At 42.3% G+C, this 21,332-nt stretch overlaps 1 protein-coding gene across 4 annotated transcripts in view; it reads right to left on the bottom strand.

Moving 5' to 3' along the window:
- The window catches only part of LARS2 (leucyl-tRNA synthetase 2, mitochondrial), a 98,038-nt gene that overhangs the window by 52,384 nt on the left and 24,322 nt on the right, over nucleotides 1-21,332 (bottom strand). For all 4 annotated transcript variants that reach the window (XM_033081915.1, XM_033081923.2, XM_033081930.1 and 1 more), the window contains exons 6-7: nucleotides 19,563-19,652; nucleotides 14,086-14,229 (exon numbers count right to left, since the gene is read on the bottom strand). In XM_033081915.1, coding sequence (XP_032937806.1) covers nucleotides 14,086-14,229; nucleotides 19,563-19,652 — 234 coding nt within the window. The remainder of the gene's footprint in view (nucleotides 1-14,085; nucleotides 14,230-19,562; nucleotides 19,653-21,332) is intronic.

Here is a 21,332-nt window from a genome sequence, read left to right as displayed (position 1 = left end):
GGAAGAGGCAATTGGGCAGGCAGCCTGACACACTGTTACCCACACACAGGCTAGCTGCAGATTGTAGGAGAAAGCTGATGAATGAAAGGACGGAAAGGGTCTTCCACATGGAGTTCTGATGGGGTTTATGGCAGCTGCATACTGAAGGAATCCAGGGACAAAAGACACAGAACAAGGGAGGTTCCAGGTTTAAGTATTGGGAAAGAGGGGTGGAGCAGGGTATCAGGGTTCAATGGGCACAAAGGAAATGGTGCAAAGATGGAGTAAGGGACTGGGGAAACCAATAGGGTAACAGGAATGGAACACTGTAGTAAACCAGGGCCTATGGGGATCAGGAGAAGGGAGAACATTCTAGGGAATGACCATAGGGGGTAGCAAGGGTGGTCTGGGTCAACGGGCCAATGAGGGATACAGAACTGGGGTACATCAACATATAACTGCAAAGGACTGTGGGGAGAAATTTTTTGTCACCCTATCCGATGCCACTTCAACTACGCAGTGTGTCTTTCCAGGGCATGGAGATTGCTGTCTTCCTGGCAGGCTCCCGGGCCTCCACACAAAATCTTTACTTTGGCCGAAGTACAGCCAGAGGCATGAGTTACTTGGACAGATGGTGAATATGCTGAACAATTACAGTTAAAATCTAACAATAAGGCAACATGTTGAATAATTTCTCCTTCAGTTTTGACTCCCAACATCAAATGTGCAAGCTCTTTATTATCTCAGAATTTACTAACAACCTGCAAGGATGGACAGTAGCTACTATGCTGCTCAAACTAAACAGTAGGTGGGTGGATAATCAGTGAATACACACTTAATTCTTCTCCAAGAATGTGTTTCAAGTTATGTTTTAATGACATTCTTAGATAATTTCAAAGTAAGACTACAGAAGCTACTATAAGAATTAATTTTTTAATTACTGATCTGTTTTATATCTGTCATTCAAAATACAACAAAAGGCATGTCCTTTGTAAATCATGATATTATAACATCACTTGGGATTTTTATTGTTTTTTACATCTTTCAGAATCAAACTAATTTATTGATGATTTATAAATAAAAGAATGTTAGGCTTTTGGAGGGGTTTTTATCACACTATATCTTTTATCTGTTTTAACTCACAATTGCAAATATACTATATCACAGAGAATTCAAAGGTCTGAGCCCTCTCATTAATTGCACTGTTCCAGAAACAACTAAGCTTTATCTACCATGATCAATCCATGCACTTATGTAACTATGAAAGAATAATGAATAATTGGAGATACATACAGATGCATATACACAATACCTAGATATATTCTTTGTAAGAACTTTATGCATTTTAGAAAGAATGAAATTGTGTCAGTACATGCAGATCTACATCACATTTTGCTGGCAAAAGCAGCTAACTGCATGTGTTCTACTGAAACTGTACAGTCTGCAACTGCTTGCCAGCAAAGCTTCCTAGATGTTTTTTCACTGCAGTATTCACAGACGAAGATTGTCAATACCAGCACGATAATGATTTTACTCTAATTCATTGTCCTTATTAAAAGTTACAGGCTACAGTTTGACTTAACCCAGTTCTTTTGATAATGCAATTACTTCATGCAACTTAATACAGGAAGAGCCAACTTTACTTCATCTGAATGAAGATAACGGAGCTTAATTTGCATGCTGATGCAGCCTAGCAGGGTTTGCAGACCTAAACCCTTCATAACTTAATTTATACATGAACAGTTTAGTGCTGTATGAAATAAAAAACCCAAACAAACAAACAAAATTTCAAAAATGTTCAAAATGGAATTATGATTCTCAGTTCTTTGTACTCAACATACTCCTTAGGTTTCTTGTCAAAGCAGGTGAAGCAGAAAATCACCATGCAAACAATTTAATTTACCTGGTGTTGCAAAGGCAAATAATATAGAGTATGCACACTGCTAGCATGTCAGTAAGTGTTTCTGAATGGTAAATTAACCTAGGATACTCACTAGCAGGAAAGTAGAGAAACATTAATTCTTACACACACGAATGCACACATACATTCAAAATCCATCTGTGCAAACTAGAACCTTTTAAAAGACAGCTTAAAGAAAACCCTTAAAAAAAGCTTTTCATTTTCAAATCCAATTGCACTACACCCTACAAAATACATGCCCACAAATATATGCTAAAACTACCATTAATATAAAAAAATTACATGTAGACTGTTTGGGTATACAAAACTCTTGACCAATGCTTCCTGAATATTTTTAAGTCAGTGTTTGGAAGTTAAATATTAACTCCACTGAATTTTGCTTCCATGTTCTTTTTTAAAAATCACTGCCATAACATTTTCTGAATCATCAGAATAGGCCCATGAATTCTGCTCTGATTGTCATTTTGCAATTTGCCAACCCTGGCAGTGTTCAAGGCCAGATTGAATGGGGCCTTGAGCAACCTGGTCCAGTGGGAGGTATCCCCGCCCATGGAAAACCTATGATCTTAAGGCTCATCCAGCACCTTAACATTCTATGACTCTATAATTACTGATAATTTACATTTTAAAAAAATCTGATCCTAGTTATCTCTGCCACAAATTTGTTAACTAGATTTGTTAACATAGAGAAGACAATCAGCAAGAAGACTCCCAGCACACAGACAAAAAAACCAAAAGTAAAACCATGTTAGAGTCAGCAGAGGACAAAGAACAACAGCAGCATTTCAGTCCAGTAAGCAGAGAGTGATAAGATTATAAAATAATCTCAATTTTTCAAATTTCTGATGATAACTTAATAGTGAGAAAATTGGAAACATTAGGTAACAGAGTCTTTCTGCTTTCATTTTTCATTACTCGGGAAGAGACAAGAAAACTGCAAATGCAAACATCTAATTACTCCCATCTTAATTAAACACAAGTCGAGGAACAGCATAAATACACATTGGCAGTCTTTCAGATCTAAAGATAGACTCAGGAAAAGCTAAAGAAATCAGTTGTGTTCATGGACAAGAATGATTTAAAGGCTCTTACACCTGAAGAAGTTTGAGCCTGAGGATAAACCAATGTTTCACAGACTTCTTTACTCTTTCAAAACATGCAGAAAATTCTGGTACAGCCAGAAGATGAAAGTCAACTACCTCACATGACTGGAGAGTAACTAAATCAAGATGAGTTTGCTGAAAATTCATCAAAGACAATGAGGACCAAGCCTGAAACTAGAAGTAACACATAGTATTGTGAAAAACTGGTCTCAAATTTCTAGCTGTTTAATCTGCTGAGGCTTATGACAAAACCAGAACTTCAGTTAAGCAATTTTCAGGCAAAAAAGATCCAGAAAATTCAAGAACATAAGTGTTTTACAATTTCCTAAGAGCATCTCAGCCTCAAAAGTACCCTTGCTTGTAGTTCAAAGAAGGATTCTGCTGAGACCCTAAAAATTCAGTCTCTGACTTCATGAACTAAATTTTTTAGTAGATCAATACCTGTTACTACTTTCATACTTAGTGAGAGTACAGTAAATTCACGAATACAAGCCGCACGGAGTATAAGCCGCATATCCGGTGTGTTGGCAACATTGATGTCTTTGTCAATAAATAAGCCGCACCCGGAATATTAGCCGCACTTTAGTTCGCCGCGAACTTTCACAAAGTCGTCATTTAGTAACACAATCGCGGGATCGCCGGGGCTTACTGGCTTACTGCCGACCTCGGAAACATTGTTTCCAAGTGAAAAAAGACACACCCTTTATTTACAAGCCGAAAAAGACAGGAACAATAGTGTGGTCATTTTGCGAGCATTCCCAATGGATCCGCGTTGCCTTTAAACAGCCGCTCAGCCACGCGGGCAGGCAGCTGAGCTCCGAGCGGAGCCACATCTCCGTGCTGGCACAGGAGCGGCCGCTCTGGCCCTCGCAGCCCCGCGGGGGGAGCGGCCGTTGTAGCCCTTGCAGCCCCGCGGGGGGAGCGGCCGTTGTAGCCCTCGCGGCCCCGCGGGGGGAGCGGCCGTTGTAGCCCTCGCAGCCCCGCGGGGGGAGCGGCCGTTTTAACCCTCGCAGCCCCGTGGGGCGAGCGGCCGTTGTAGCCCTCGCAGCCCCGCGGGGCGAGCGGCCGCTCTGGCCCTCGCAGCCCCGTGGCCGAGCGGCCGCTGTAGCCCTTGCGGCCCCGCGGGGCGAGTGGCCGTTGTAGCCCTCTCCCTGCGAGCTGAGTGGCCGTTCTACCCCTCTCCCTGCGGGCTGAGTGGCTCCCCCAGCCCTCTCCCTGCGAGCCGATCGCCCACTTCATCCCTCTCCCTGCGGGGAGAGAGGCTCCCCCAGCCCTCTCCCTGCGAGCCCAGCCAGCCCCGTAGCCGCACAAGACTGAAAACACTTTAAAAAGTACAGAGAAATATCACACACTTTTATCGAACTGCCGAGGTAACTCACCCTGATAACAACCCCCACCCCTCAGTAACGCCGCCATCCACAGGCAGGCAATAAGCTGTTCTCTGATTGGTTCATCGTCGGAACAACGGGAAACCATGGATTTCAAACTGTTTCGGCTCGGGACTGGACTGGTATGATACTAGGTAAGGGTAGATATCACATTTTTGTTCATAGATTAGCCGCACCCAAATATTAGCTGCACTTCCGGGTTTCCACCAAAATTTTTGTCTAATTACTGCGGCTTGTATTCGTGAAATTACTGTAATTTAACTTTATGATAGTAAATGAAATAAAGTCAAAAATCTAAATATAAGCTATATAGTCAAATGTATACTCTTTTTTAAATGAAGACACTTCAATTAAGTTTGACAGATCTGCAAGGTAACAATGAGATCAGAATAAAAAATCAGCAAAAGGTTGCATTTCATAAGAATTCAATTAATTAGCAAAATTAATTTGCATTCTACTAAATTACAATAAAATTTAAAAGCTTTGCTTCTGAGGAAGAGTCAAATAAATACCCAAGCTCTGTTTGAATTAAAATGAAATTCTTCACTTTATTTTATCAAACTCCCAAAAGAACAACCAAATGTAAACTAAAGATTGCATGATATCATTTAATAGAGCTTAATATATTAACATACATTAAAGTACAAGAAATTAAAGCTAGGCTGCCCACTGTTTTATTTTGCACTCTATTGCACTGTTCCAACTCTGATTACATGGTACAGCTTCTGCTGGCATTTAGTATCTTCTTGTTTTACTATTTCTCTTTCTCCTTCAGTAGTTTCTGTCTGTACTATTGTAGGTCACTCAACTTTTATTTCCCATGTGTGAAGAATACTGAAAACATACATTAAAGAGGAACAATAACGCAGATATCATGTATACTTAAAATTCTTTCCCATAAATGTCTGAACTGTCAGCAGTTTTCCCACTGCCTTACCCACAATTTATGGTCAACAAACACCTCTGGTGTGATTACACAGAACTGAGGCAAATAATTGATTCCTTAAAAGCAAAATGTAAATCCAGAATTATTCTCCAGATCTGCTCTTCATAGCTGTTACTTGCTGAAATTTCCAAAGAGAAGACATTCATTTCTGAAATAATGAAGTATATCTTTGTGATGAGTAACTGATTCTATAAATACAAAAGCTCTTTAAACATTCATTATAATTTTTAATAGTACTGAGTATTCACTTGTACCGAGAGGAATTTAAATTTACATTTACATTTACTGTACCATCAAATGAAATGCTGTGTTTAAACTTAGGTGAAAAGACAAGCCTGGTCTGGATATCCACAAACAATTTTCTGTTTTGTCAAACTGACAAAACAGGTGCTATTTCCTCTTAATGAAGTGCTAAGCAAGTTGAGGAAATCCTGCTCTTGGTCCCTGTCCAGGAGACAGCCTTCAGCTTGGCTCAAGAGAAAAAGCTTCAAGGGGAGGCTTATCAGGAGATAAACCTGATGAACCTGATCTGTTAGGAGAAGACAACTATGAGTTAGACTCCAAGTGCGGGAATAAAAAAAAAAATCACACATAAAGAATGAAAAAGAGCCAGCATTTCAGTTTTCCTTAGTGATGAGGCATTACCTCCTGCTATGAAATACAAAGTGCTTGCAAGACTCTTAACGTCCTGAAATGAAGTACTTCAGTTTCATTTCATTTCATTTCATTACCATTGTGCTTAAGAGCTCAGAAATAAAACACAAAATAAAAAAACCAAGCAAAACACAATTACATGAAATAATTCCAAATCTATTCAGATGAGACAAAAGAGTTGTCAGATGCAGTGCAAAGCCAGAGAAAAGATGTATGAAAATGAACTGTAGTTCATTTGCAGTTTTCCTTCCACAGAGTCAACACCATGCCCAACATCTGTGTTCCTGCAACCCACAGAAAATGAGGAGGGGTTTATCTCTAAATGTCTTTACAAAAAAAATTAACTAAGAAAGGGTGTTAGTTATCTGTATGGCAACTGTAAATTACAACAGTAGAATTTTGTTGTTCCCCAGTATTTGAATTAAACAGATCGCTCTATCGCTGTGCAAAAAAGGGAGATGATTTAAGGCAAAACATAAAGTTTTACAGTTGCTTCTATTTTATTTTATTCAAGAAGAGATTCTTTTCCAGCTATTTGAATGATCTTTTTTGTACAGTAAAATATGAAAAAGAATTGTAAAAAATTAATTTAGTAAGAACAAGGTCTATAAAAAACTAACCTTGCCAATTCTGTTTTGAGGACTCAGTTGACCATGCATAAAAACCTTCATAAAAGTAATTTATAGGTACACAGAGAAAATACTAACATTTACAGATAGATTTTTCCAATGAATCTGCCTACCGATTCAGAAGGGTAACCATGGCAACTAAATGTTTTAGCTTAAACATCTTAAATGCACAGACAACAATTTGAATAATAATGCCATCAGTTAAAGCATTATACTTTTATCGAAGAAATGTGTCAAAAGAAAAATGACAATTAAAATGTTCTCTAAAAATCCGCAGAAGCTGCTAGACCATTTCACAAGCACTTTACAGTTGAAAAAATGGGTCACGATTACTTTATCACTTTACATAAGCAAAATGCTTTCTGCTAAGCTCTAAAAGCACGGTCAATATTTTTGCCCTTTGAACAAAACTCATTACCAATAGTAAATTGCCATGTGGGCCAACACTGCTTTGTTTGCAATTTTTATTGCAAGAAAGGAATATGAGCTGGTGCAGTAAGAACAAAAAAATCAAAGCAAATCCACAGGAGATGATTCCTCTGGACACAACAGAAATCTGAAGAACAGTGTGTGCAGGAATGAAACATCAACTCCTGTGACACCCAGCTTCACAGACTACTACTAATCGTGTAACTCCTGGCTGCTATCTGACCAGTAATATTGGCAATCCAGATGAAATGATTACAGTAATTTCACGACTATAAGGCGCACCCCTTTGACTAAAATTTTCCCCAGAACCCGGAAGTCTGGTGTGCCTTATATGGTGTACAAAGTTGTGACATTTGCCACCCTGGAAGTGTGAGCCACAATGGGGGGGTGGTGCCGCGGGAGCTCAAAGTCGTGGGGGTGGGGGGGGGGGGGGGGCGGGAGTGGGTGGCCACGGCCAGCAGGAGCTGCGTGGGGAGGGAGGGAGCTAGTGCCGGCCCCAGCCGCCATGCGGGGAGAGAGGGAGGGGGCGCCAGCCCCGGACGCGGTATGGGGAGAGAAGGAGGTGGCACCGGTCCCGTGCGAGCTGCACAGGGAGAGAGGGAGGCGGCTTCGCCCCGGCCCCGTATGTGCCGCGCGGGGAGAGAGCGGCGCCACCCCGGCCCCGTACGTGCTGCACGGGGGGAGAGCGGCGCTGCGTCGGCCCCGTATGAGCCACGCAGAGAGAGAGTGGAGCGGCACCAGCCCCGACCGCTGCGCAGGGAGAGAGGGAAGCGCTGCCGCTGGCCTGGCACAAGCCGCGCTGGGAAGGCGGGAGCGGGCGGCCACAGAAGCCGCGAGTCGCAGCCACCCCGAGCCAACCCAGACCACAGGCAGCCCCGAACCACCCCAGACCACTGCGAGCCGCGGTCGCCTTGAGCCCTGCCTCGCCAGCCGGCGCTGCGGGCAGGCAGGAGTGCTGAGGCTCACGGCACGGGGAAGGCACCTGGGACTGCATTTAAAGGCTACGCCAATCTGTGAAAAATGTTTGCAAATTGAGCACATGCCAGTAAACCTGTGATGGTACGATTCTGTTACTAACTCGCTACTTTGTTGTGCGCCGCACGGCTCCTCGCTGCAAAAAAAAAGTGCTCCTTATAGTCCGGTGCGCCTTATATGATCTACAAAGTTGCGAAATTTGCCGACTTCTGGGGGGTGTGCCTCATAGTCCGGTGTGCCTTATGGTCGTGAAATTACTGTACTCATCTGCAGTGCCGTACATTACTCTGACTGGTTTTTATTTTCATTAAGGTTGTGAGATACAAGGGAAAACATAAAATGATAAATGGGCAAAAGATAGGAACACAGATGACTAGAACAGATCATCAGGATACACTATAAATAGGTTGAAAAGTTACAACAAAATAATTTGTGGATGGTACAAGTAGAAAATAGGTTGTATCCATTTATGTTGGGCCATTATTGCTAGCTGGTAATTTGCATGAAGAATTAAGGGACAGAAGATGAATTAAACATATTGTAATAGAACTTTTTCCATGAAACAAGCTTACAGAAAGACTTACAGTAATTTCACAACCATAAGGCACACCGGACTATAAGGTGCACCTTCGGCAGCCGGCAAATTTCACAACTTTGTACATTATATAAGGGGCACCGGGCTATAGGGAGCACTTTTTTTTTTGCAGCGAGGATCCGCCCCAAGCTCCCCCCGTGCAGTTGCTGGCCAAGGCCCCGCCTCCACCAGGCGGCCATGGGGCCCCGGGCTTGCCTGTACCCAGCAGGAGGGGCGCCATGGGCCCCCAAGCCCGCCTCCACCCAGCGGCCATGGGGCCCCAGGCTTGCCTGTACCCAGCAGGAGGGGCACCGCGGGCCCCTGGGCCCCCCTCCACCTGGTAAAAGGGGCACCGTGGGCCCTCGGGCCTGCCTCCACTTAGCTGCTGCGCCCCTGCAGCCCTGCCTCCACCTGGTTGCCACGGAACTGCAGCCCTGCAGGCTCGCCTTCACTTGGATACCGCGGCACCGCGACCCCGCAGGCCCGCCTCCATCCGGCTGCCGCCACATTGTGGCCCCGCGGGCCCGCCTCCACCGGCTGCCACGCTCCCGCAGCCCCGCCTCCATCCGGCAGCCGCAGCACCGTGGCCCCACCTTCACCCGGCTGCCACAGCCATGCCAGCTCCCCCCACGGCTCGCAGCTCACACTTCTGTGTTGGCAAATTTCCAAAGTTTGTACATTATATAAGGCACACTGGACTATAAGGCGCACTTCTGGGTTTGGGCCAAAATTTTAGTCAAAAGGGTGTGCCTTATAGTTGTGAAATTACTGCATATTTTCCTCTAAGCTACAGAGGAATGGAGTGAGTTAACAGAAATAAGGCTTTTTTTTCAAAATACTTTCTCACTATGTCAATTTATAGAAAACTCAGGTATAACTTTGGGGAAGGAACAGGAAACAGATTTGCAGAGATCCATTTTTCAGAAAAGGGCAAGGAAGGTGGTACTTCTGACATTTGATCTTGAATTTCTGTAAACTTTTCAGAAGTAATATTAGCCACCATTGAAGGCACAAGAAAAAGGTGACCAGAATCAAATGGCTTTCCCCATGATACACCAAAACCAAATAAAGGCCTGACTGTACAAAGATGAGTGAGAGACTCATAGAATTCTAACCTTTTAAGTCTGAAAGTAGCCAAAGTCTGAAAAAAATACAAGTCTTCCTGAAAAGGGGTAAGGATTAAGCTACTCTCAGATAGTCTATTAGTCCCTTCCAATTTTTTAATTTCAAAATAGGAGTGCAACTTCAGTGGTAGCAGAAATCTAGTTATACAGCTCACTGAAAGTCTGATCCACTTAGCTCTCTACCTTTTTCCAAACCTAGGAAAAAATATCTCGCACAAGGAAGAATTAAATCTGCTCTGTGCCTGTGAACTTGTCCAAACTGTGAGGAAATAAAGGGCCATGTGTGTTCTGATACACATTCTGGCAGTACAGCTCAAAGACCTAAATGTTGCTCTATACTGACAGAAAACATAGATCTTCAGTCCCAATGATTTTGACCATGCTACACACCTGACACCATCTTGTCTTAATCTTCTGGACACATTTAAAAAACCAGAATTGGACAGATGTTCAACAACTGAATCAGAAATGGGGACTAAAAGACTCAGGACTAGACAAGATCCGAAAGGGCAAGTTTCTATTTCTGTTAGTGTCTAATGGAAAACAATTTGACCATGGATTTGAAATCCTCAGGCCCATTACAGACTTTTATAATGTCCCCTCAGATTTCCCTTTTACAGGAGTCTGGCACATGAATTATCACACAACTGACAAAAAAGGGAAGTGAGATCCATAAAGAACCAAACTGCTGTACTAATTTATCATTAGAAGCACAAATATCTGAAGTCTCTGAACTGCAAAGAATTTCAGGAAAACAAAGCTGTACTGGTAGTGGTTCTGGTCCATTATGTAAGTCAGGAAAATCTCTTTATGGAAATAAGTACATTCAAAATCAGAAGAAATGAAATAATCCCCCCTGTTGAAGTGAAGGTATCATCACCACCAATGTTATCATCTTGAAATTGTATTAGCAATTAAAGATCTTTAGCTTCTTTAAGTTAAAGATATGTCTTTATCCTCCACATCTACTAGGACTAGCTCCGTGTAATCCGGACCCTCCACTCCCAAGAGAAAAACTTCTGTAAATGATAAAGGTAAATGTTCTCCTGCCAATAAATGGGCTCCCTCTGGAGCCCATTCTCCTGTCAAAAGCTTCTGAAAAGAGATGAGGAAGAAGGTTTGAGGAATAGGCTAGGAAGAGTGATTGTTGTAACCAGGGTATTCAACAATACAGGACAATATGGATTCAGAACAACTGTAAACAGCCTGAATCCAAAGAAAAAGGGGACAAAAGAAACAGACTTAGGAGGAAGGATTCACGGCTCTTACCACTCCTGGAGAAGTACTGGCATGACTACCATAAGGAATAAAGAAATGTGAGTAAGGATGTTTTGAGGATAATTAGTCAAATTATTCAGAAAGAGAAGCCAAAGTTGTGGCATTTCAAATCTGTAATTTGGCTCCTGTCAGAACACTAATGTGAAGCTTCCTTATTATGTCAGTATGCACACAGAGTTTCTAAGGGACTGAAATATTTGGCCACTACTAGCTCAGATCCAATCTCCTGTCCAGTGGACTGTCTTCAATTGAGGCTTGCAGTCCATGGGCCATTCAGAGTTGTATGGTCAAAACAGACTTCTTCAGAAGGTAAACCACAACATGCTATGTTATCTTGTCTCTTGCAACTCAAAAGCAAAAGAAACACCAAAAAAGGGACTTTGTTTGTCTTAATCTTTCAAGCATGAAATCCATCTACTACCTAATATTGGACTTCATAGAGCAGAGCCTGGTAAGCCGCTATTTTTATTTCAAGGTTTGGGGGGAGGACGAGGAGTTATTTTCCCCTCTCTACAACCAAATGTTTAAAAGCCTTGCCAAAAGAAGCAGAGTGAGACAGTTTAAAAAGAACTGCAGCAACAAAAATAGGACTGAGTGGAGGGTGAGTAAAATGGAAAATCCAAACCACCTGCTGATTCTTGCTAGCATCTGTCACTGTACAAGAAGTGGGAGAACATGAAAGTAATGCTTGCCAAAGCACTTGAGCTGGAAGCAGTATGGCATCATTCATTGATCTGGTTGTATCGGTAGCACAGAGCCTACAGAATATCAATCACAAACAGAACAAAATTTTGGGAAACCTTCACAGAAATCTGTAGAGTACTCAACTGCACTTTGTAGCAATGCTTTAAGATTTTGTAGGAGTTGATACAAGTGTTCTTCCCGAAATGAAAAGCAGAAACAACTCTTATTCATGTCACTAAGATGTTCAAGAACAAAAGGTCCCTTGCACATTTGCCCTTCATGTAGGTAAGGAATAAGGCAGTGTCCTAAGGTGACATCTTTGGGGGGAAGATGAGGGGGTGCTGTGGAAGCAAAAGTGCCTTGTTATCATAAGATAAGCCTGTTTACTGGGGAATGACATGATGGAAATGTGATCTGCCTAAGAGATTGTGCTTTTCCTGTAACAGCATTTCTCAGGTAAGAGACTAAATACAAAAGAGAAATCCTTCCTTGTGGAGGGTGAATAATGAACAAGAAGTAATAATCCCACAAACCAAGGGTGTTTTCAAGGTTACTGAAAAGCTCCTCAGTCATGTCTTTTGGTCTCGATGAGTAAAATTTTATGGCTAATTCACCCCTTTTAAAGGGATATAAGTACAGTAATTTCACGACTATAAGGCGCACCCTTTTGACTAAAATTTTGGCCTGAACCTGGAAGCGCGCCTTATAGTCCAGTGTGCCTTATATATGGACAAAGTTCCGAGATTTGCCAACCCGGAAGTGTGAGCCGCAAGCTGTGGGGGGAGCCAGCAGGGCCACGGCTGCCAGGTGGAGGCAGGCCCATGGGTGCCGGGTGGAGGCAGGGTTGTGGGGCCGCAGCTGCCGGATGCAGGCAAGCCCAGGGACCCGTGGCTGCCGGGTGCAGGGGGGCCTGGGGGCCCGTGGTGCCACTCCTGCTGGGTACAGGCGGGCCCGGGGGCCCATGGTTGCTGGGTGGAGGCAGGGCCTTGGCCAGCAACCACGCTGGGGGAGCTGGGGGTGGATCTTTGTTGCAAAAAAAAAGTGCGTCCTATAGTCCGGTGCGCCTTAGATATTGGCAAAAGTTCAGAAATTTGCTGACACCCGGAAGTGCGCCTTATAATCCAGTGCACTTTATGGTCGTGAAATTACTGTAATTGGGTACCAGCATGGATACAGACCAGAAATACCAACCATTGCTTCCCACAATCTGGATAGAGACCATAGACAAAAGACCTATCAGCAAAGACAGAAAATCTAATGGAGCACCAGCCTCAAACTGAGAGAAACAGTGAGTTGGGGTAGACCCTAAAATATCACAAAGGTCATAATGAAATCTTGTGACAAAGGAACTGGGGAAATAAAAGCTCAGAACATTGTGTTTATTTTGTGATGGTGCAGACACATTCCATTTTTCCTTCAGCAAATGCCCTTTACTGCCAGAACAGGTAGCACAATCAAAAAACATATATCTCAAGTACCTCTCCGTGTATGAAGAATCAAAGCACCAGGCAGGATATCTAAAGCTTTTCTCTTTGTTATGAACAGACCTAGAGAGAGACACAGACTTCTCCCTGGATGATAGTGGAAATTTAGTTTCTTGAATGTGGGACTTGGGAAAAGGATCAAAGATGAATTTTTAATATTTTTCTGGGAGCAACTTTCTCAATCTGTACTTGAAGTCTCAATACACAGAACACCCAGAGGGAATAAAAACCTCACCTAAATGCAACAAGATACTGATACTTTCATCTCAGAGAGCATAAAGCCAATACTTTTGTTTGGAATTCCTAAGTGAAACTACATTGTCCCAGAACAATCAAAACAAGAGTTCCTAAGAAAAAGGATGTTTAAATAATTTGAAAGCCTTTTTAAATAACAGATAATCAAGTAGAGTATGAAGTGAAGCAGAAGGTCCAGATGAATCTTCAACAAAAAGCAGCTAAACGTAAAGAACTATGGTGCAGACGCAGATGGAACCAAATGATAGGTGATAGGTTGTACTCCATTGCTTATAAAATGCTCACAAATCCAATAGGTTGATCTGGCAAACAAGTTTTGCACAGCTCTACACTCAAAAGAAAAGCATATTCACTTGATGGTGAATACAGGATGCTAATGTGCAAATGCACAATTCATTAATTCACCTCTAATTTATGCCTTTTGATTTCTTCAAAATTTCATCCCACACTAGTTACCTACAATTCTTAAAGAGGTGAAAAGAAGGACTTCAGGGGCAATAATTTTAATATACACACGTACACAGGGACAGATCACACATATTATTATGAAATTACATATTATTCAAACATGTATGTATAAAAGACAATATTCAGCTAAGATTTCTGGACAAAAAGTCTCCTCTTTGAAGTGCTACCATGATTTCCAAAAACTATTCTCATACCTTTGCATAAGCAGTTGTCTTGATAAACCACTGTTTGAGGTATTTCTGCTCCACTTTTGCTCCTGAACGCCATGAGCAACCATTGTCATCCACCTGTTCATTAGCTAGAACAGTCTGATCCACTGGATCCCAGTTAACCAAGGCCTAAAAAAAAGTTGCAGGAAGAAAAAATACTTTCACCAGCTAGTTAAAAAGCATAGTTTTACTTTACAGATGGCAAATTAATTATCCAGAAGCATACCTTGAAAGTTTACCTGAGTTTTCTATATTTTTAAAACATCTGTTTGAATCAACAACATCGACTCAGCCGGAAAAGTTTTGAACATTCATCTTCTCAGAACTCAAAAGACCCAAAAATGCAGTTGGAAAGGTTTGTCTAGACTAATCATGCTAGCAGGATAGGCTGACAACTGACTGCTTGGCTGTAATATATAAGTGTGTGTTCCAATTGACTATACTGCAAACAACATAGTCTGATGCTTAAAAGTTCTTCACTACTAATCCGAAAGTGTTGAGTCAGACTGAGGGGGATGAGTAAACAAGGATGTCCAACTCAAGAGGACAGAATCACAAAGAAATATTACAGTGGTCAACTATATTTTAAGTGAAAGAGTTGATATTATCTGCATGTAACTAACTTCTGTCAACTATGTGAATTACTTTCAGAATCCTCTTTCCTTATCAATACAAATGCATTAAGTGAAAATCTGTAAAGTGAAATAAATGTCGGTGTTCAACTCCACAAACCTTGTATTTTGAGCATTTAAGTTAACTGAAATACCAGACATAACATACTGGGAAAGGAGCAAAAATCAAACTCACCCTCCTCCAGTGTTGAACAATTTTACTGATCACTTATCAAAAGGGATCTAAGATCACAAAATAATCCCACCCAAAACTGGCATTAAATGCTATACATTGACTTGAAAAAATGAACAGAAAGAAAAAAAAATTAATCAAAGCAATAGAGCAATCTATTATATTGAATTGTATTTAGTATTAAAGCTAAATCAGTCTGACTGAAAAGCAGTAGCTACAGTTCCATAGAGATCTAATACATTAAACATTTTTTTAAAAATTCAAATTACTTCTTTGGGTATGGGGAGGACTTGAATCTCAATAAAAAAAATTAGTAACTGTACTTATATAGTACTTTATATCTTATCTATCATTGATCACCTTCTGACCACTTTCCAAACAGCTAATATTGTTTCCTTTTAAGTATACTACATATTCTTACAAATGGTAAATAATATAACCACTTTACAAATCTTATAATGAGGAGAGCTAAAAGAAAGATGCAGGGATCCTTTTGCTTAGAAATACTGCTCACAACTGTGTGAGCACAAAGTCTGACTACACTGATTTATAAAACATTTATTATCATGAAATGAATGAAAGTTATTAAATCATAAATTGAAACTTGCCTTCAAATGAAGCTTCTGTGGATTTAGATTTGAATGTAAACTTTTTACTTGTTGCCTACCTTTTATCTATTACCAACCAATAATACCACACCAGATTTTGTAAAAGGCTTATGAAAATTCATTGGGAAATAAAAGAAATCAATATATTCCACTATTACAAACCTATTTTCCAGAATTCCAGAAAATACAGCTTCTTCAGTAATAATAACACACATTATGAATGTGGCTCTAAAGTAATGATCTTTTAATTTATGAAGTTCTGAAAAAACTCCACACAAAGTTAAAGTTACACCTAAAGAGAGATAAATCAAACAATATTGAGAAGTAATAAAAAGGTAGTTGCATAAAGTGGTCTTAGCATAAGCTTGTTTTAAACTGGTTGTGACTCAAAGGTGAGAAAAAAATACCATTTCTAATTTGATGGTATTTCAAATTTATGGTGAAAATTTTAGAAGGTAACTGAAATGATTATATAATTATTTAGCATAACAAATCTACCTGTAACAACTCATGAGGCTATATCTAAATAAATCCTGCAAAACATAAAGCAAACGTGCATTTAAGAAATCATTAACTGAAAGGCCTTGCCTTTGAATTTTTTAAGTTACATTCCTTCCACCTCACATCACACAGACTTTTGACAAATATCTAGAACCTGGTTAATAAATGAAATCTTTAGTTCCTGCTTGTACCTCACAAAGGCAACTTCTTGACAATGACAGACTCTGAAACTATGACCCCAGGAAGCTGCTAAAAGTCATCTACACAAAAAAAGCTCAGTGCAGGAGTGTTCAGAGCACACCAATTATCTAATTTCTCCTCACTATGCTGATTTAGACCATATGCTTTTAAAATAGACTTCATTTTGTTTAACTTCAGGTTTCTGAAGTGTAAGTATCTATCTCCAGGCTTGCCTGTCTCTGGGTCCACTACGGATTACAGGTACCTAATCAAAGTAACAGAGTCAGGGTCGGTATTAACTGCAGTGAGACACTACATCTGGCCAGGTCAATAACCTCCACAGTATATTGTCGAGATAAGTACTGCAGGAAAAAGGGAGGATTTTACTATAACGAATAAAGGTGCCCTCTATGGATGCTGCAGCACTCAGACATTGTTAATCCTCTGTAATTGCAACTCCTGGACATACTGAGCCTGCGTCTCCCTGCCAGGGTAATTTCTGGTCAGACACGCACACTCTTGGAACAAAGCATTAAACAGGCTAACGTTCTACTTGCCTTATTCCTATTGTAACAGTAAGGCTATGAATTATCTCTTGTACCCAAAATGAAACTAATACAGAAGACTTCAAGTTGTGCTTAATACTGCAGATACACTGACAAAATGAGACAAATACATGCTTTAAGTATATATGACTACAGTAGTTTCACGAATACAAGCCGCACGGAGTATAAGCCGCACTTCCAGTGCCTCGACAATGTTGTTGTCTTTGTCAATAGATAAGCCGCACCCCGAATATTAGCTGCACTTTCGTTCGTAGCGAGAATCCGTGCGCAGCTTTCACAAATTGGCCAATTAGTAACAGGATCGCGGCATAGCGGGCTTTACTGGCTCGGGGCGGGGCCAGGAAGGCTCGGCCCGCTCATGGTTGCCGACGGGGCTGGCCGGGTGGTGCTGCAGCCGCCGCCAGGCTCACTGGCCCCCCTCTCCCGTCAGCACCGCCTCGCTGCCGCGTTTGCTCGCCCTGCCAGCGGGCCAGTCGCCGCCGCCGCTGCCAGGCACGCCGGCTGCCCTGCTGCCGCATTTGCTCGCCCGGCCGGAGGGCTGCCGCCGCCGCCAGGCTCGCTGGTCCCCCTCTCCCGTCAGCACCGCCCCGCTGCCGCGTTTGCTCGTCCTGCCGGCGGGCCCGCCACCCCTGCCAGGCACTCCGGCCACCCCGCTGCTGCGTTTACTCGCCCTGCCAGCGGGCCAGCCGCCGTCGCCGCTGCCAGGCACGCCAGCCGCCCCGCTGCTGCGTTTACTTGCCCTGCCGGCGGGCCAGCCGCTGCTGCCAGGCACGCCGGCCTCCCCGCTGCTGCGTTTACTCGCCCTGCCAGCGGGCCAGCCGCCGCCGCCGCTGCCAGGTACGCCAGCCGCCCCGCTGCTGCATTTACTCGCCCTGCCGGCGGGCCAGCCGCCGCCGCCGCTGCCAGGCACGCCGGCCGCCCCGCTGCCAAGTTTACTCGCCCTGCCGGCGGGCCAGCCGCCGTCGCCGCTGCCAGGCACGCCGGCCACCCCGCGCCGTGTTTGCTCGCCCAGCCGGCAGGGCTGCCGCCGCTGCCAGGCTCTGCCGGCGGGGCGGCCGCCGCCAGGTTCGCCGGTCGCCCCCTCCCGTCTGCACCATCGCCGCGTTTGCTCACCCTGGCCAGCACTGTAGGCCCCTGCACCGCCGGGCTCCCCCACGCTGCTGGCCCTGATTCTGCTGGGCTTCCCCCGCTGCCAGGCAGCCCCACCCGCCGGGCTTCCTGCTTCTGCCATGCTCCCCTGCACTGCTAGCCCCAGTTCTCCCAGGCTCCCCCGCCCTGCTGGCCCGGGCTCTGCCGCCCCCCCTGCCCTGCCCTGCTGGCTCAGGCTCTGCCGCCCGCCCCCCACACTGCTGGCCCCGCCTCTGCCAGGCTTTCCCACCTCAGCCGGGGCCGGCCGGGCTCCAGCTTGGCTTGGGGCTGCCGCGGGCTCTCACTTCCGTGTTGGCAGCTTTTAGAATATTGTTCATGTATTAGCCGCCCTCGAATATTAGCCACACTTCCGGGTTTCCACCAAACTTTTGGTCAAATTGGTGCGGCTTGTATTCGTGAAATTACTGTATTCAAAAAGACCCAGGGTTATGGGTTTTTTCTGCCATCTGTTTCCTGCCAAAAAGCAACTGGTTCATATCCACCAGAGATTACATCCCCTACAGGTTGACAGATGCTGATTTAAGTCCTCAGACTGATCCTTGACTTGAAAACAGATGGAAGTTGCATGTAGATTCAATCACTGGTATCCAAACTCCTCCAGGATCCCAGAGTACTTGGAGTCTGAATGCAAAATTTATTTTGTATATCATCCCTGCTTTGAATGAAGCAGCAAGCTTACACTTTTCAGATTCACCTGGGTTCACTTGTCAAGAAAATTCACAGATAAAAATAGATTTGTTATAACAAAGTTAGAGGATTCAATTTTTTTTATTACATGAAAAAAATAATTATGGAATAAAAAAATACCAACAACCAAATCCCAATCCTGCATGCTAGTATATATCAAACATTGAGGGGTTTTGCTGGTTGTCATTTAAGATCTCTGAATAAAAATGCAAGTAGGAGAAATAGCTTAGTAACACCCTACCATCCTAAATTCTACCTTTCACCATCAATCTCTTTTTCTGGATTCAGCCTTGGCTATATAGAGAGCTTGCTGGACTGCTCATTCAACATCTTTGTTTCACCTTGTGTTTAAAAAATAACTGAAAGCTTCACTTTTCAAACAGCCAGATACATGTTATTTACAAAATATTATAATTTGTAAATGTAGTGGTAACTGATGAACAGCTGTGATAGTCTTATGAAACCTAATACTTCTTCAGTATTTTGGAGATCACAAATAGGGTTCAGGAAAAGGATGGTTATGCACCTAATCTCCAATTACCCTATCCAAACCCATAAATTCTGAAACAGTATTACAGTAATGTTATACAGGCAAATAATCTCACTCCTGAAGAGACTTCAAATGACCCCCACGTCATATATTTCTAAGAGGGATGATAAAATCTAGAAAATTTAATATTAAAGTCAGGAAATAAAAAAAGCTATATTCTGATCCCGCACTTCATTGCAAATCTCTGACAATAAACACTTCTGACTTGACTTGCTACAATGGCCATTCATGTTAGTTAGTTAGTTATAAACCGTTACACAGTAAATTCTGTTATATATAGAATTACTTCTATTTTAGAGTGATTTAAAACTAACAGAGCACAATTACTTTATGACTGTGAATGGACAATCCAGAAATGTGCCACTGACACTAAATTAGTGTAGCAGCAAAATATTGAAGCTCAACATTTGTACCTACCTCTTTTTGATACACTATCCCAGCTTCAAAAAGCTTAAGAAAGAGATATTGTGTCCATTTGTAGTATTCTGGTAAGCACGTGGTTACCTCCTGTAGAAATGAAATAAAATAAAAATTTCTGAAACTATTCTTAGTATTTTCATACACTGTTTTAATGTAAACAATTAACACAGGAGTGTATAACATATCCCACAAACATTCATGCATGTATTCATGTGCTTACAACGAGTGATATTCACCTGTACACAAAACCAGAGAGCATGGGCTTTGTGTGGGTCTAATGCAGAGGGAAAAGTTTACCTGTTAACATGAGATATAAAACTCTGTATGACAAAAGCTGATAGATGTAAGAACAGCAGATGAATAGGAGTGATCATAGCTGCAAGGAAACAGCAAAACCAGAAAAAAAGTAGGCTTCTCTCAAAGAGCCCTCCTAGCCAGGTTGCCTCTTCCACTGCTGCCCAGCAATGAGAAGCAGGAGCAGAGGCTGTCGATGCTCAGAGGCAGCAGGGAACTGGCTGATGTAATGCAGTCAAAGCAAGGAGGTTACAGCTGAAACTGTGGGTGCAGGAGGACAGTGAAACAGTGCTGAGGAACCCAAGCTATTGGCAGACAGATCATGCAGGGCAGACAGGATGGAATACAAGGTAAGATCTGAATTTCAATATGAAAGACTTGGGAAGGAGATCGCACATTCAAAGGTGAAATAAGCAACTGTTCCAAAAAGCAAGGGAGCTCAAATTAGGAGGATGCTCTAGGTTAAAGTATGGAAAAAATGAGATATAAAAGCCACAAATGAGAAGGATGGTTATGAAGGAAATAAGGATAGATAAAAATAAAAGACAACATAAGAGGGAAGAATGGGAGTTAACAGAACAGCAAGCAACAATATAATGACAGTTTTTTTAAAACTTGAAAATATTTGCTACGTTTTTAGTGAACTCTGATAATTAAAAAACAAGCTGCTTACCAACTGCTTATGAAGCTCCATATTTTAAATGTTTGTTCTTAAAAAACCCTAACTTAAAATAAGCATCTTAATATGCAATGACAACTAACAGATTCCATCATTACAGACTCCCTGCTTTCCCAACACACAGGTTTCACAGGTGCAATGGAAACCCACATACCTGCTTCAAGTGGAAAATGGTTTCTACACCAAACTTCAAATTAATATGAGCATTTCTTGATTTTAAAGTTACTGATAAAAAGTAAGTCACTGATAAAATTTATTCCATTTGGAGTAGTTATCAAGCATCAGGTGTAGCTCCAAATGTGAAATGTCTTTCATGTGGGCTTTCCTATCATCCTAGCTTCCTACTACACACAACTCCTGTTGTATCACCTGCTACTCAAATGACATCTGAAATGCTCTAGCAGAAAATTTTTATTCTTTTTATACAACTTTATATTCTAGTTGTTTTGAACTTTATATTCCAGTGCTGAAATACTGCTTTTAACAATTAATATGACCTTTGAATAAATGCGCCTCAAAAGTGTGTATAAGAGGCTTTCAAGTTCAAAAAGAGACATTTAATGGCAAGTTTTCAGCTCAGCATGTGAAGACCTAGTAATGAAAAACAGTTGTTTGATTAAAACCCTTTACTCTGCACTAAAAAAAATGTGACTTGATAAAATCTGATTTCCATATCTGCAACTAAACACATTTAAGAGTTCCCCACCCCTGCTTCTTCACACAGTGAAAACAGTTCTCCTGCCAGTGCAATGCCACCACAGGAAACAATTTCATCACTGGAGTATCAGACATAC

The sequence above is a fragment of the Catharus ustulatus genome, chromosome 1 (assembly GCF_009819885.2).
Source record: "Catharus ustulatus isolate bCatUst1 chromosome 1, bCatUst1.pri.v2, whole genome shotgun sequence".
Taxonomy (NCBI): Eukaryota; Metazoa; Chordata; class Aves; order Passeriformes; family Turdidae; genus Catharus; species Catharus ustulatus.
The sequence above is the reverse complement of the archived record's forward strand: the minus strand, read 5'-3'. Positions and strand labels throughout refer to the sequence as shown.